This window comes from Dermatophagoides farinae, chromosome 3 (genome assembly GCF_024713945.1).
Source record: "Dermatophagoides farinae isolate YC_2012a chromosome 3, ASM2471394v1, whole genome shotgun sequence".
Classification (NCBI taxonomy): domain Eukaryota; kingdom Metazoa; phylum Arthropoda; class Arachnida; order Sarcoptiformes; family Pyroglyphidae; genus Dermatophagoides; species Dermatophagoides farinae.
Genome location: NC_134679.1, coordinates 1,692,349 through 1,707,362, shown reverse-complemented (window position 1 = coordinate 1,707,362; position 15,014 = coordinate 1,692,349). Strand labels below are relative to the sequence as shown.

The 15,014-nt window shown below is 29.4% G+C and overlaps 3 protein-coding genes across 3 annotated transcripts; 2 read left to right on the top strand and 1 right to left on the bottom strand.

Moving 5' to 3' along the window:
* Nucleotides 1–6,207: 6,207 nt before the first annotated feature.
* On the bottom strand, nucleotides 6,208–6,888 carry mRpL36 (mitochondrial ribosomal protein L36). Its single transcript, XM_047062143.2, has 2 exons — nucleotides 6,801–6,888; nucleotides 6,208–6,727 (listed from the first exon to the last, which is right to left on the bottom strand). The coding sequence occupies exon 2, from the start codon at nucleotides 6,716–6,718 to the stop codon at nucleotides 6,356–6,358; it is 363 nt and encodes a 120-aa protein (XP_046918099.2). The 5' UTR covers nucleotides 6,719–6,727; nucleotides 6,801–6,888; the 3' UTR covers nucleotides 6,208–6,355.
* A 55-nt stretch (nucleotides 6,889–6,943) lies between these two features.
* Nucleotides 6,944–7,711, top strand: ND-13A (NADH dehydrogenase (ubiquinone) 13 kDa A subunit). The gene is made up of 3 exons (XM_047062141.2): nucleotides 6,944–7,212; nucleotides 7,273–7,329; nucleotides 7,394–7,711. Exons 1-3 carry the CDS (start codon nucleotides 7,015–7,017, stop codon nucleotides 7,589–7,591), a joined length of 453 nt encoding a protein of 150 aa, XP_046918097.1. The 5' UTR covers nucleotides 6,944–7,014; the 3' UTR covers nucleotides 7,592–7,711.
* Nucleotides 7,712–9,605: 1,894 nt separating this feature from the next.
* Nucleotides 9,606–14,861, top strand: Prm (Paramyosin). Its single transcript, XM_047062134.2, has 11 exons — nucleotides 9,606–10,047; nucleotides 10,776–10,832; nucleotides 11,501–11,587; nucleotides 11,672–12,163; nucleotides 12,226–12,422; nucleotides 12,484–12,833; nucleotides 12,892–13,132; nucleotides 13,189–13,384; nucleotides 13,455–13,748; nucleotides 13,824–14,231; nucleotides 14,296–14,861. Exons 1-11 carry the CDS (start codon nucleotides 9,940–9,942, stop codon nucleotides 14,491–14,493), a joined length of 2,628 nt encoding a protein of 875 aa, XP_046918090.2. The 5' UTR covers nucleotides 9,606–9,939; the 3' UTR covers nucleotides 14,494–14,861.
* The last annotated feature ends 153 nt before the right edge of the window (nucleotides 14,862–15,014 follow it).

The following is a 15,014-nucleotide window of genomic DNA, read 5'->3' as shown; positions in this document are numbered from 1 at the left end:
GGCTTTTCTATTCAAAATTTTGTTTTATTTTGGCCTGAATTCCTAGAGATAAACAAAAAAAAAAAAAAAAAGTATAGAAAGAAATCCTTTCAAAATGTATTGTTCATTCATGGAAATTTATTCTCCATCATCTTTTATCTTTTTAGTGAAAATTTATTTTTTTATTTTCATTTGTTTTTCCAATGGACAAAAAAAAAACAAATATGACTGGAATTCCATTTGAATTCCATTCAATATGATTTTGTTTTCGTAGAAATGTTTATTGAAAACAAAACATTCAACCATCTCTTGGGACATTCATTCCATTCATTCATTCATTCATTGCTTTTATGACTGTATTTTAATTTTTATTATCAATTGAATGACAAAAACAACAACAACAACAACAGCGGTAGCAGCTGCAGTTATCATCAATGTCATTATCGGCGGCCATATATTGAAAAAAAAATCCCGAATGACCCGAATTAATAATAATAATCAAAAGAAAAAAAGAAGAACAAAAAAAAACAAACCAGGACAAAAACATAATTTTTATTGACAATTACAACCAAAAAAAAAAATTGCATTTGATTTGACTTTTATGAAATTTTCGATTTCCATTTATTGTCTTATTTTATTATTATTATTATTATATTTTGACCGAATGTTTTTTTTTCTCTGATGACCACCAAAAATCCATTTTTTGTATTGTAAAGTCAACGAACCCTCCACCAGATCACCTGATCAATGTGACAAGGTTCTATTATAATTTCCAAAAAAAAAAAAAAAAAAAATTCAATTGGAATCAATTTTTTTTTTCAATGTCAACGACTTTGTTTCTTCTGTCAACCAGAGGCTATATAGCTAATCGATAGTTGATTTAAAATGGAGAAAAAAATTAATAATAAAGAATTATATATGGCTATAAAATGAAAACAAAAAAAAAAAAAAAATTTCCACAATGTGCAACTTTAAAAGTTGAATGTATTGCAATTTTTTTGTGATTCAATGTCACAATCAATGGCCAATAAACCAATATATATATAATGGATGCAATATGTTTTTTTTTCTGTTGACCGTCTTTTTTTTCTATCTTATTCATTTTGTATGTATACAAAAACAAGTGTAATCACTGTTTGCTTGTTCGGTTCATATCGAAATTCTCCAATTGATTTTTTTTTGATTAGTTGCAATCAATCAGTTATTACTACAACCATAGAATGATGATGATGATACAACCTAAATGAATTGATTGCATCAGCCGTATATCGTCGTCGTCGTCGTCTAGCCATCATATTCATTTCATACTTTTATGTATATATTTTGGACGATTAAAAAACGAAACGTGAAACAACCATACACACTGCCACCGTCATCATCATCATCATCATTATCGGCAATGATTATGATGATGATGATGATGACGGTGGATGATAATTTTTTTTTTTTGCAGTTCAAGATAGCAATCACATTTTTCGAATGAACGTTCTTCTCCCTTTTACATGCACCTACCAATCAACCAACCAACCACGTTGCCTTTGATCTTTGAGCAATTTTACAATAACAACCTATGATTAGCACAAGAAATGAATGATGATGAATACAGGATTATTAGCAAGCACCAAAAAAAACACAGGATATTTACGTATCCATTTTGAATCAAATTACTAATTTTATGATTTTTAAAAAATTTTCTATTGCCATTTCGATGAATGGAAATTTTTTTTTTGTCCTCAATCCGGATGCAAAGAGTGTTGTCTGTAAAACAAACAGATATATATTGTTGTTGTTGATGATTACTAAATAAATGTCTTGATGATATGATTATCAATCAATCAATCATCAACATTTTATTATGAATTCAAAAACAAAACAAAAATTTATGCAGCTAAACTGGCTGATGCAATTTCCAATCATCCAGTGATCATCATCATATGCTAAACATAAATTCATATGCAATGAAATTGAAAAAAAACATTGATTATTCTGACTTTGGTTCGTTTTTTTTCTATGATATGACGATCCAATCATATGCTTTATTGGAAATAGGAATTTGATAGTTACTTTTCAATTTCTATTCTATGGTTATAACTGCAATAGATTCTATGTGTGTGTGTGTACCCATCATGGTCATATTAAATGGAGAATTCCCAAATGGATGATAGAATCGATTAACGATTAATGAATCATTATTATGGCAGTGGCAATGGAAGATATTATGATGGCTATGATTATAAAGATTAAATGTTACTAAATGTTTTATTTTTCACTATACTCAAAGAATTATCGTAAGAAGCTAAAAAAAAATTATTCTTTGAATCAATAAGAATCTCTAATCATAGTGTTGACCCAATGATGATCATGGATCATCATCATCATCATCATCAAAAAAAACGTCAATTAGTTTTAGTTACTTCAAAATTCTTTGAAATTAAACTTGGTTATTATCTATTTTGAGTTTTGTTTGTTTGTTTTGTTTTTTATTTTCTCATTCGACTTGAATGATTATGATGCGGAATCTGACTTACTTATACCCATAATCATTATAATAATGTGATGATGATTTTTGGAGAGAAAAAAAAGTACAATTTGAACCGAAACAAAAAAAAAATACGAAATTGAAACTGACCAGACACGAATAGCGTGAACAAAATAAAAACAGCAACAATGATTGAAAATGAAACAAAAAAAACCCAAACTGGAAATGATTAAACAACAAATATCCAATTCCAATTTTTGGCTATTGATGCCTGAATCGAATTGGAAACTGTGTGTGAACAAACAAACAAACAAACAAAAAAAATTAAATATTTGGATCAAAATGTGTGGACATGATGTAATGAAATTGTGATCAATATTCAGCCTTGAATTTGAACATATATATATATAGCAAACATAAGAAGAATATAATAAGTTTGGACCAAATTATTAATGAATGAGATCATTCAATATGATAGACATATACAGTAGTGAGATATAAATGGAAAAAATTCTTCAACATTATTATCTTTATCATCAATGATCTGTCTGTGTGTCTGTATTTATCATTTGACAATTTTGTTGACAGTTTTTTTTGCTATCTTATTTGAACCATTTTTATTAAATATTTAAAAACAGTATAATGAATGAGATCGAAGTAAAATCCAATCAATTTTTATTTGTTACTGAAATCAAATTTTCTTTTTCAAAGTTTCAAATTATTATTACGCCATGATTATATGAATCATTGATTAATGATTTTTAATGCCAGTGATTTTTTTTTTTTGATTGATCTTTAATTCTACATCTATGATTAACCATTGGTATTCAACCATTTTTTTCCACTGGAAATTCTCTGATCACAACTGATATATTGTTTGCTATAAATTATTGATCAATCGATGATTTTCTTTGTAACATTCATGATGTGTTATTCCGTATTTAATCAAGGTACACTTGTGCCCAATTTATCAATTTGTCTGTAATCAACAAATTTGTGTGCTTGTAATGTTCTTGATGTTTTGTTTTCGTTCTGGATTAGTACAGTAGAAGATTGCTTCAAAGTAACTAACGAAGAATGTACGTTTGAATCAAATTTGAATGCAAAATATTCGTAAAGTACATACTGATTTTGACTTTGATTTTGTATACAAATTGAATTTAGGCAAATACATGTACATGAACTAAAAACTTTGGATTATTACCAACAACAAAAGTGTGAATTACTAACGATTATCAATACAACAACAACAACATCATCATCATCGATTTTTATGATAAAAATGAATGACGTCGAATAATAATTATCAATAATAGTGCTGTTGATTAGTGATGTCATCAATTCCTAAGAAAAAAAAGAAAAGAAAAGAAAAGAAAACAACATTATTGAAAACATAAGATATTCGCAATACTAAAACAAAAAAAAACCAAAACTAAATAAGAAACAAACAACAAAATTCAAATTTCAATTTTTTATCTGACAATCTGACAATAATCCTTTAAGATTGGATGATAATCATCATCTTCATCATCATCATGATTAAAAATCGTATGACATTGGAAAAACACTTGATTTTTGTTATGATGTTTGGCAGTGAAATGTTTTCGGGTTGCATGTGTATATATAATCAAGATTATATCACAGTCACACACACACACACACACACACACAAACAAATTAATTAATCATGAGAATTATCAATTTGGAATCATTCGATTTTCATTATCATGAATTCAATCTATACACCGTTGTTGTTACTAACCAGAAAAAAAATTTATAATTATTATTCCAATGATAAAAGTGTTGTGTTTTTCAATGGAAAAAAACCTGTACATGAATAATAATTCAATCGATTAAATCAGCATATCCATTAGAATATTTTCATATTAGGAAATAACCAATTTATTAGATGATGATCTCTAGTAGGTCAAATCTTATCTTATCATTTTATTTTTTTTTTGTTTGTTTGTTTCCATTTGTTTATCATCATATCCGTGTTTTCCCGGAAAAAATGTGTGTGTGTGTGTTTTTTTTTTTTTTTTTGTTGTTTATTTTAACACACACACAAGATGACTAATCGATTGGAATGAATCCAATAAAATGGAAAAAAATGGGAAAAAAAACACGTTATATATTGTCTTGTGATGATTTTGGAGATTTTCATAAACAATTTTGATAACAAAAAAAATAATTAATGGAAATTTTTTTTTTTAATTCCATTCTAATAGTTTTTATTCTTGGAACTTTTTCACAGAATTTTTCAAACAACATCATCGATACACACACACACACGTACAGCAAAACAAATCTATAGTGATTAATTTAGGATTCAATTATTTTTAAATGATCGGAAAAAAATCAGATCGATTTCAAAGTACCAAATTCAATCAAAATCTTTTATCTATACTCTAGATATTAGAGAATATTCGAATTCTGGAATCGATTTTTTTCAACAACAAAACAAAAACATTCGATTTAAGGAAATACAAGGGATTATTCAAGATTATAATTCCAAAAAAAAAAAAATTCTAATCAATTTCTTCAATTAAATTCCGTCATAATGAATTCTTCATTAATCAATCTATCAATCAATACATTCAATCTAAATATATTTTCATTCAAGGTTATTCTGTCACACAAATATAATGTATGTGACACAAAATAATTTACACTCTCATGATAATGATGATCATCATCATCATATTATAATGATCATTCGATCGATGTTCATTGAATCTGATTTACAGCTACATTCACACACACACATACACACAAAGGATATCACGTGAAGTTCAATGTTTCAATTATTTCCTCTAATTGTTTTTTTTTTGGGGGGGATACAATAACATACATTTACCTGGATTTCGTGTCATTTTTTTTTCTTTACAAAAACAAAATCCACATTGATCATTCATAAATAATATTTAAGAATTTGGTTATTGAAAAATGAAATGATTAAATTCATGAATTGCAAACAAAATGATAAACGGACAGATTATTAAAAATTTAAAAATTGAAAACAAAAAAAAATATTCAATTTTCATACCCTACAGGCTTTGTTTAATGAAAAATGAAATGAAAAAAAAATAATAATAAAAAAATGAAATGAAAATAACGCCAAATCATTCGATTCTATAACAAGTTCATCATCATCATCATCATCATCAAAGAGGGAAAATGATTAATGGCTGATCTTGATGCTGTTCATGTTGTGATTTGGATTTTATTGGATGTTTGATATATATGGTTGATACGTATACAAGGTCCTTTTTTTTCTTTCTTTCTTTCTTTTTTTTTCATTTCTTTTTGTTTTCGATTGCCATTCAAAGTCAAAGTTGAACATCATTGTCACCAACACCATTTTCATTTCATTTCTAAAAATATATTTTTCTTGTTGTTGTTGTTGTTATTGTTGAAAGAAATATACACCTGTATATCAATGATAATAATGATGGCTGTCCATTAATCATTTCATGTGTTATGGATGACAACTTGTTGCCATCATCATTTTGGCTTGAGGCATTTAAACATTTATATATTGATATTTCATTTCATTTAAATGATTGAATTTTTTTTTTGAAACATTTAAACATTTATATATTGATATTTCATTTCATTTAAATGATTGAATTTTTTTTTTGAAACAAATCGATTATTGAAAATACGAAAGAAATGACACCCCTACATTTTGTTGGCCATATATACAGGCAATAATGAGGAAGATCACAAAATAATCTGTTATTAGGACGTATTTCTAACAGGTAATTTATTTATTTTTGTTTTCATGAACAATGAAAATGAAAATACAATAATTATGGGGGTTTTTCCAGCTATTTCAAAAAAAAAAAATAACGAAATTAGACAAATTGTACAAAATGAAATCAAATCCCGAATCAATCAAATATCATGATAAAGATATTGATAATGTTTCTTTTTATATGATCCGGTACGGGTAATGTGTGTGACAATCATTTCATCTTGTTGCTGTATTCGTGACAATTTTTGTCGTTGTTTATGTCGTGGATGTTCATTACAAAGAACCCACCAACGATCATCGATTTTTTTGAAATAACATTTTGAACAACGAAGTTTTAGCACATCTTTATCTTTAAATGTTCGTATTTGTTGCTGTTGAAGCATAGGAAATTTATCCATTGATAACGGTAATTGAAATTCCGGTCTAATTAATGTTGTTTGAATATTTGTTCGTTGAGCAATTCGCCACAAGTTTGTCATGATGTTCAAACAATTTCGAAGCATTATTGTTTTCTGGTTTTAAAAAATCGTTAATTTGAAATCATAAATAAATCATTTTTTAATCAATTAATTATTATCAACTTACAGAGTAATTTAAATTCTAAACAAAAAAAAATCAAAATTGAAAAATTTCAGAAAAAAAAACATGTGACAAAATTTTAAACCATTAAAACCAAATGTAGCAGCTATGAGTTGAAATAGTCGCTAGGTTATTTTTTTCTGTTAAATTCACCTTGTTGTTGTGATTTGTGTTGATAAATAAATTGTATTTATGTTTGAAACAGATTCATATTCCAGAAATGGCCAATCAAATTATGAATAAATTTTGTTCAAAACCACAAATATGGCAACGATTGATGACACAAATCAATCCTATTCGATCACTTTCATCTGATCATCAATTGGATAAACATTCAGCCAACAAAACTCAACCATTATCAAAGGCTGATATACAGAAAATCGATGAATTTGTCGATGTTGAAACACATACCGGACAGGTTTGTATCATAATTGTATTTCCTCATTGTCAATTCTGATCAATTTTTAATCTAAAATAGAAATTTGAACAAAATGACTACCGTCTGTCACGTTTTATTGGTGGTAAATCGAAAAAGGTATTCACATATTCATGTGCTTGACATAATGAATAATTTCTGATTCTCCAATTTATACCATAAGGTGAATACACGTTTTGCTCGTGATCTGATTGCGGAAATACCACCAACAGCTGTAAAAGGACGAAAAGTAGTTTGTGATGGTGGTGGTGGACCATTAGGACATCCAAAAGTATTTATCAATTTAGATCAACCAGGAAATCATACATGTGGCTATTGTGGTCTACGTTTTTATCAAGAACATTCTGATCATCATCATTAGTGTGAAACCTTGAAATTTGTCAATAAAAAAAAAAAATGTAATGTTCTCTGTTATATGTAATTTGAATTCAATTTGCCATGTTTGTATAAATATATTTTGAATAAATAAATTCAAAATGAATTTTTTTTCTCTCTTTTACAAATTAAACAAACAAACAAACTAAAAAAAAAATGGAAATCCATGGAGAATTTGTCAACTTTGTTAACCTAGAATATTTTATTCTTTCATTGTACATTCCCTCTTCTATATATGTGATGGTGATGATAATATTTTTTACGTGTGGCAGTATTGAATAAGTGGAAAAATAAAATTCAAACATTTTTAGTCAGGATGCAACAACTATTTCTTCATGTAGTGGTGAATGAGAATTTTTGAACGAGAGAATTTCTCTCTCTCTCTTCAATTGTTTGCATTGTACAAGTTATCGTTATTTTTGGGAAAAAAAAGAAATCTATGTAGAATAGAATGAATGAATCTTTCGTTTGAAAAAAAAAGTTTTTTTTTCAACAAAAAAAAAAATTTCAATTTGGTCAACCAAGTCAATCAATGTGTTCGTGTGTGTGAATGTGAATGAATGTGTCTCAACATCATGTCTACCATCACTCTCTATGTGCATGATTTGACAAACAGGGAAAAAAAATTGATGCACAGGAAAAAAAATTTTTTTTTTTTATTAATAGAAAAAAAGTGATAATATTTTTTCCTTAAAAAGACCAGGTTTTCATTCAATCGTTTACTTGTCATCATCATCATACGTTTATTTTATTTTTTTTTCGGTGAAAAAAAAAGAATTTCATCCAAGATTGAAAGAAGAAGAAGAAAAAAAAAATTTGTCATTTACACTGTGTTGAACTCAACTAGACAAAATTCATCCATACACAAAAATAAAGGGATTCTTTTCACCATTATTCTTGGATGAAGAAAATTCCAAACTTTAAACCGAAAAAATAAATAGAGAAAGAGAGAGAAAAATGGTTTTTTTTTTATTTTCGAAGGTTTTATTTTAGAAAAATATTCATTTTCGATAACATATAGTAGCATAGAAGCATAGCATTGGGGAGAAATGAATTTTATAAAAAAAAAATATTCCGAATATTCTTAGGAAAGAGAATGTGAAACAAATAACAAATAAAGAATATATAATAATCATCGTCATCAGTGAAAACATTTACATTCCTTTACATAAAAAATTTCCCATATACACATGCTAAATCAAGACCAAAAAGATTAAATTCAAATTGTGAGGAATCCAATTTTTTTTCTAAATCATTCACATTTTCATAATGACGTGTTATAGAATTCAATTCATTGTTGTTGATTTCAAGAATTCCGTCAATGATGTTGTTGCTAGTATGTTGTAGTGTGTATTGAGAATGTCTAAAAAAGGAATGTCGATATATAGGCCAACAACAACAACAACAGGCAAGCAACAAGCCGATGTAGAGAATTTTTTTTTCAATTCAACAATTATTCTATATATTGTCATCATTATCATCATCATCATCATCATCATCATTTGGGAATATTACCACAAAGTTAAGGTGGTGCCAAATCACATATGAAATGTGTGTATTCATATGTATTAACCACCACCACGGCTTTCGACATATCTATCACACACACACCTACACGGCCACATTCGGTAATTATGGATGAGAATGTATTTCATCAACATCAACAACAACAAAAAATTGTTCAAAGACAGAAGAATCAACAAATCATTATAACCAGACAAAATGAAAAGAAAAGAAAAAATATCCCGCTAGCAATTTGAAATTTTCTATTTTTTCAACAACAACAACAACAAAAAAATTCAAATTCCTTATTTTGAATATTCGAAAGGATGCTACTACATAGATTCATCATATCAAGGTTTCTACATAAGAAAATGAAAATGAATACAGTGGAATGATGATGATGATGATGATGATGGACGAAAAAAAAAAAATTCTGGCAGCATTGATCATCAGCAAATCAGAAATATTTTTTCTCTCTTTCACTCTCTCTCTCTCCCATTATTGTTGATTTCATTTGGCTTTGATCTGAAAGAATTTAAAAGATTTTTCATTTTATATTCTGGTAGAAAATCGGCTGCATCTATCACGATTAGTGTGTCAGTTGTTGTTTGATTGTTGGTGTGTATTGGTTTGATCTTCTTGGTTGTCCGTTGTTCGTTTTTTTTATATTGTTGTTAAATATCATTCATCGTTTTGCATCATTCATTTTTTCGAAATCGAAATAAGAATTGAATTTTTCTTCAAAAAATTTTTTTTGATCCGAAAAACGAAAAATAATTGAAGCCGTTTTGATCTGTAACCGGAACAAAGAAAAAAAACAATTTGAAAACAATGTCGGCACGTACAGCTAAATATATGTACCGATCCAGTGGTGCTGGTGCCTCTGGTGATATTTCCGTTGAATATGGTACCGATTTAGGTGCCTTAACTCGACTTGAGGTATGTAATTTGTTCATACATTTTTTGTTTACATATTTGATCATCAACCATTTAATTTTTTTTATTTGTAAAGAATCGAAATTTTTTTCACATATACCAAACATTTATAGTAGACAAAAACAATATTCTAGTTACATCAACCTAATTTTGTTTTCACAAATTTTAAAATTGCCAAATCTGAATCCAATTTTAGCATCTTAAACTTTGATGATGAAAGTGCAATACTTTGTTGTCGCGATGAAGATGACGCCCAGCTAGAATAGGTAATTCTCTATATAGTAGATGAAGAATAACAATCATCGAATCGTTTCCATTTCCATTTCCTTCTGAAACAACGATTCAAAGTCAAGAACATTCATAGAATCACCAATTCAAAAATAAAAAAAAAAATAAAAAAAATTGAAACAGACCATAAGATTTGAACATAAACAAATCTAGATCAAGGTTGTTAATGTTCTACTACTTCTTAACAAATAAACACATGATTAGAGAAAAAAAAATCAATCGATCAATCGATAGATTGATGGCTATATTGATTTTGAAATTGAGCCAACAAATTTAAACTGGCGAAAAATTTTATACCACAAGCAAGCATTATATTGTAAATCGACCTTGAATTGATTATCAATTCGCACACACACACACATATCTACTAACAACTAAGCGATAATTATTTCCAATCTTAATTCTTTATCGTCTTTTTTATTTCTTGTTCAAATGATTTCTAGGACAAAATCCGATTGTTATCCGATGATTTGGAATCCGAACGTGAAATGCGACAACGTGTAAGTTGAATTATTTTTTTTTCTATTCATCACTATTATTGGCCATGATTCACCTTTTTTTAATTATATGTAAATATGATATATTTTTGGTGATGAACTTGATGACACTGTCGAAAATTTTATTGTATGATCAGCAAGATTCCGTTTTAGGCTTGTTTTAGAATTATTATTGCTTGTAAATAAAAAGAATAGAACAGTGCTATATTAATTTTCCGAATGGAACGAGAGAATAATGATATTGGGTACGTAATCAAGTAGGCGAGGCGTTTACACAGTAAACGAATATTTAGCTTCGAAACGGCAGCCAAAAAAAAAATCATACCAACGCCTTAATCCGCCACACTTATACACCATCTATTTTTAGAGATCATCAACATACACACACACACACACACATCACATCACAGAAAAAGCAACAAGAATCCAAGAATTTCATTCCAATGAATGCAATCATAAATATAACGTAAGAGAAAAAATTGCCATAAAGAATTTCAAATAGGAGAAAACAACAGTGAACAAACGATGAATGATTAAATTAAATAAAAAATTAGATCAAGGAGACAATCCTATCCGTCCTATAGAATCAAACGATGAGCCAATGTTTTTTTTCTATAAAATTTCATAAAATGGATCACAAATTGCTAATAATTAAATGAATCAAAATATAGATCGAACGTGAAAAGGCCGAATTACAGATCCAAGTGATGAGCCTTGGTGAACGTTTAGAAGAGGCCGAAGGATCTAGCGAAAGTGTTGTAAGTATACACGATAAATGCACACACACACGCACACACAAAGACAGAACTTTAGACAATTGGTTTTTTCGCCATTTTTCATAGACCGAAATGAACAAAAAAAGAGATTCCGAATTGGCAAAATTGAGAAAATTGTTGGAAGATGTTCACATTGAATCGGAAGAAACGGCCCATCATTTGCGACAGAAACATCAGGCTGCCATCCAGGAAATGCAAGATCAACTTGACCAATTGCAAAAAGCGAAAAATAAATCGGATAAAGAGAAGCAAAAATTTCAGGCTGAAGTTTTTGAATTATTAGCTCAATTGGAAACGTCCAATAAGGAAAAATTAACGGCATTGAAAAATGTAGAAAAATTGGAATACACCGTACATGAATTGAATATCAAAATCGAAGAAATCAACCGTACGGTCATTGAATTGACATCACATAAACAACGTTTAAGTCAGGAGAATACCGAATTGATCAAAGAGGTTCACGAAGTTAAATTACAATTGGACAATGCAAACCATTTGAAGACACAGATTGCCCAACAATTAGAAGACACTCGACATCGTTTGGAAGAAGAGGAACGAGTAAGTTTTTTTTCCATAAATGCTTGATTGGATAAAAATGTTTTAATTTTTGTAATCAATAGAAACGTGCCAGTCTCGAAAATCATGCCCATACATTGGAAGTGGAATTAGAATCATTGAAAGTACAATTGGACGAAGAATCCGAGGCTCGTCTTGAGCTTGAACGTCAATTGACCAAAGCCAATGGCGATGCTGCATCATGGAAGTCCAAATACGAAGCTGAATTGCAAGCACATGCCGATGAAGTTGAAGAACTTCGGTAATTAATCTAATTATCTGTTTTCAATGAATGATTTACAAATATTTCCATTCCAAAATAGTCGTAAAATGGCTCAAAAGATTTCGGAATACGAAGAACAATTGGAAGCCTTATTGAATAAATGCAGTTCATTGGAGAAACAAAAATCTCGACTTCAAAGCGAAGTTGAAGTTTTGATTATGGATCTTGAAAAAGCGACAGCACATGCACAACAATTAGAAAAACGTGTTGCTCAATTGGAAAAGATTAATCTTGATTTGAAGAATAAATTGGAAGAGGTTACCATGTTGATGGAACAAGCACAGAAAGAACTTCGAGTCAAGATTGCTGAATTACAGAAATTGCAACATGAATATGAAAAATTACGTGATCAACGTGATCAATTGGCACGTGAAAACAAGAAACTTACAGGTAATGAAAAACAATATTCAATTGATACAATTGACTGATTGAAATGTATTTGCTATAGACGATCTTGCCGAAGCTAAATCACAATTGAACGATGCTCACCGTAGAATCCATGAACAAGAAATTGAAATCAAACGATTAGAGAATGAACGTGATGAATTATCGGCTGCCTATAAAGAAGCAGAAACATTGAGAAAACAAGAAGAGGCCAAAAATCAACGATTGATTGCCGAATTGGCACAGGTACGACATGATTATGAAAAACGTTTGGCACAAAAAGATGAAGAAATTGAAGCATTGCGGTAAGCAGAGAATTTCCATTTTAAATAATTTCCATTCTAATTACATTTACAAATAGCAAACAATATCAAATTGAAATTGAACAACTTAACATGCGATTGGCCGAAGCTGAGGCTAAACTTAAGACCGAAATTGCTCGATTGAAGAAAAAATATCAGGCACAGATTACCGAATTGGAATTGTCATTGGATGCAGCCAATAAGGCTAATATCGATTTGCAAAAGACTATTAAAAAACAAGCTCTTCAAATTACGGTTAGTTTTTTTTATCAAAGATTCTCACGGTGAATAACATTTGTAATATATGTTCATTTGTAAAATGTAGGAGCTCCAAGCACATTATGATGAAGTTCATCGTCAATTGCAACAAGCAGTGGATCAATTGGGTGTTACACAACGACGATGCCAAGCATTGCAAGCCGAATTGGAAGAGATGCGTATTGCATTGGAACAGGCTAATCGTGCTAAACGACAAGCCGAACAATTGCATGAAGAAGCTGTTGTACGTGTTAACGAACTTACCACAATCAACGTCAATTTGGCATCGGCTAAAAGTAAATTGGAATCAGAATTCTCTGCACTTCAAGCTGATTACGATGAAGTACATAAAGAACTTAGAGTAAGTATTTAATTTAATATTCTATTGCTTGATCCAAATGGAACTAATCAATTCATTATTGAACCGAACAAATAGATTTCTGATGAACGAGTACAGAAACTTACAATTGAACTCAAATCTACTAAAGATTTGTTGATCGAAGAACAAGAACGATTGGTTAAATTGGAAACGGTGAAAAAATCATTGGAACAAGAGGTACGAACATTGCATGTCCGTATTGAAGAGGTCGAAGCCAATGCATTGGCCGGTGGTAAACGTGTCATTGCCAAATTGGAAAGCCGAATTCGTGATGTTGAAATTGAAGTTGAAGAAGAACGACGACGACATGCCGAAACGGACAAAATGTTACGTAAAAAGGATCATCGTGTCAAGGAATTGTTGTTGCAAAATGAGGAGGACCATAAACAAATTCAATTGCTACAGGAAATGACTGATAAATTGAATGAAAAGGTCAAAGTTTACAAACGACAGATGCAAGAACAGGTAATCTATATTATATGATTGAAATTACTTTTCTGACATTTTAAATTACAATACAATTACTTAGGAGGGAATGAGCCAACAGAATTTGACACGTGTCAGACGATTCCAACGTGAATTGGAAGCAGCCGAAGATCGTGCCGATCAAGCTGAATCGAACTTATCGTTCATTCGTGCTAAACATCGTTCATGGGTGACCACAAGCCAGGTTCCAGGCGGTACCCGACAAGTGTTCACGACGCAAGAAGAAACAACCAATTATTAATTAATTTAATTTAATAAAATCAAATCAAATCGAAATTTAACAACCATAGACATATTTGATTTATTTACAACAACAACAACAACAACAACAACGGCAACAACAACAACACCCCAAAAAAAACGTTTATTATTAATAATAAAAAATTATCATAAAATTTTCAAACAAAATACGTCTGTTGCATCGTAATTTTCGGTCCCTGCACAATAACGAATAAACAAAAAAACAAAAAAAAAAATCATTCTGAAACACGCATTCACACACACACACACAGACACATTGACACTGGATTCACAAAGCTTGTTTGTTATTTATTTATTTATAATAATAATTTACTAAAATGATAAAAAAAAACATGCTAAACATTCTTATTGATATTGTGTCGATTATGTTGTGTGTTCGGTGTGTCATTGTGTCCATCGAAGATTGAATTGATTCAAACAAATCATAAAAGCTTTTTATCGCTTTCATTTTTTTTCATTTTTAATTTAGAATTCAATGAATGAATGAAATAAACATGATTA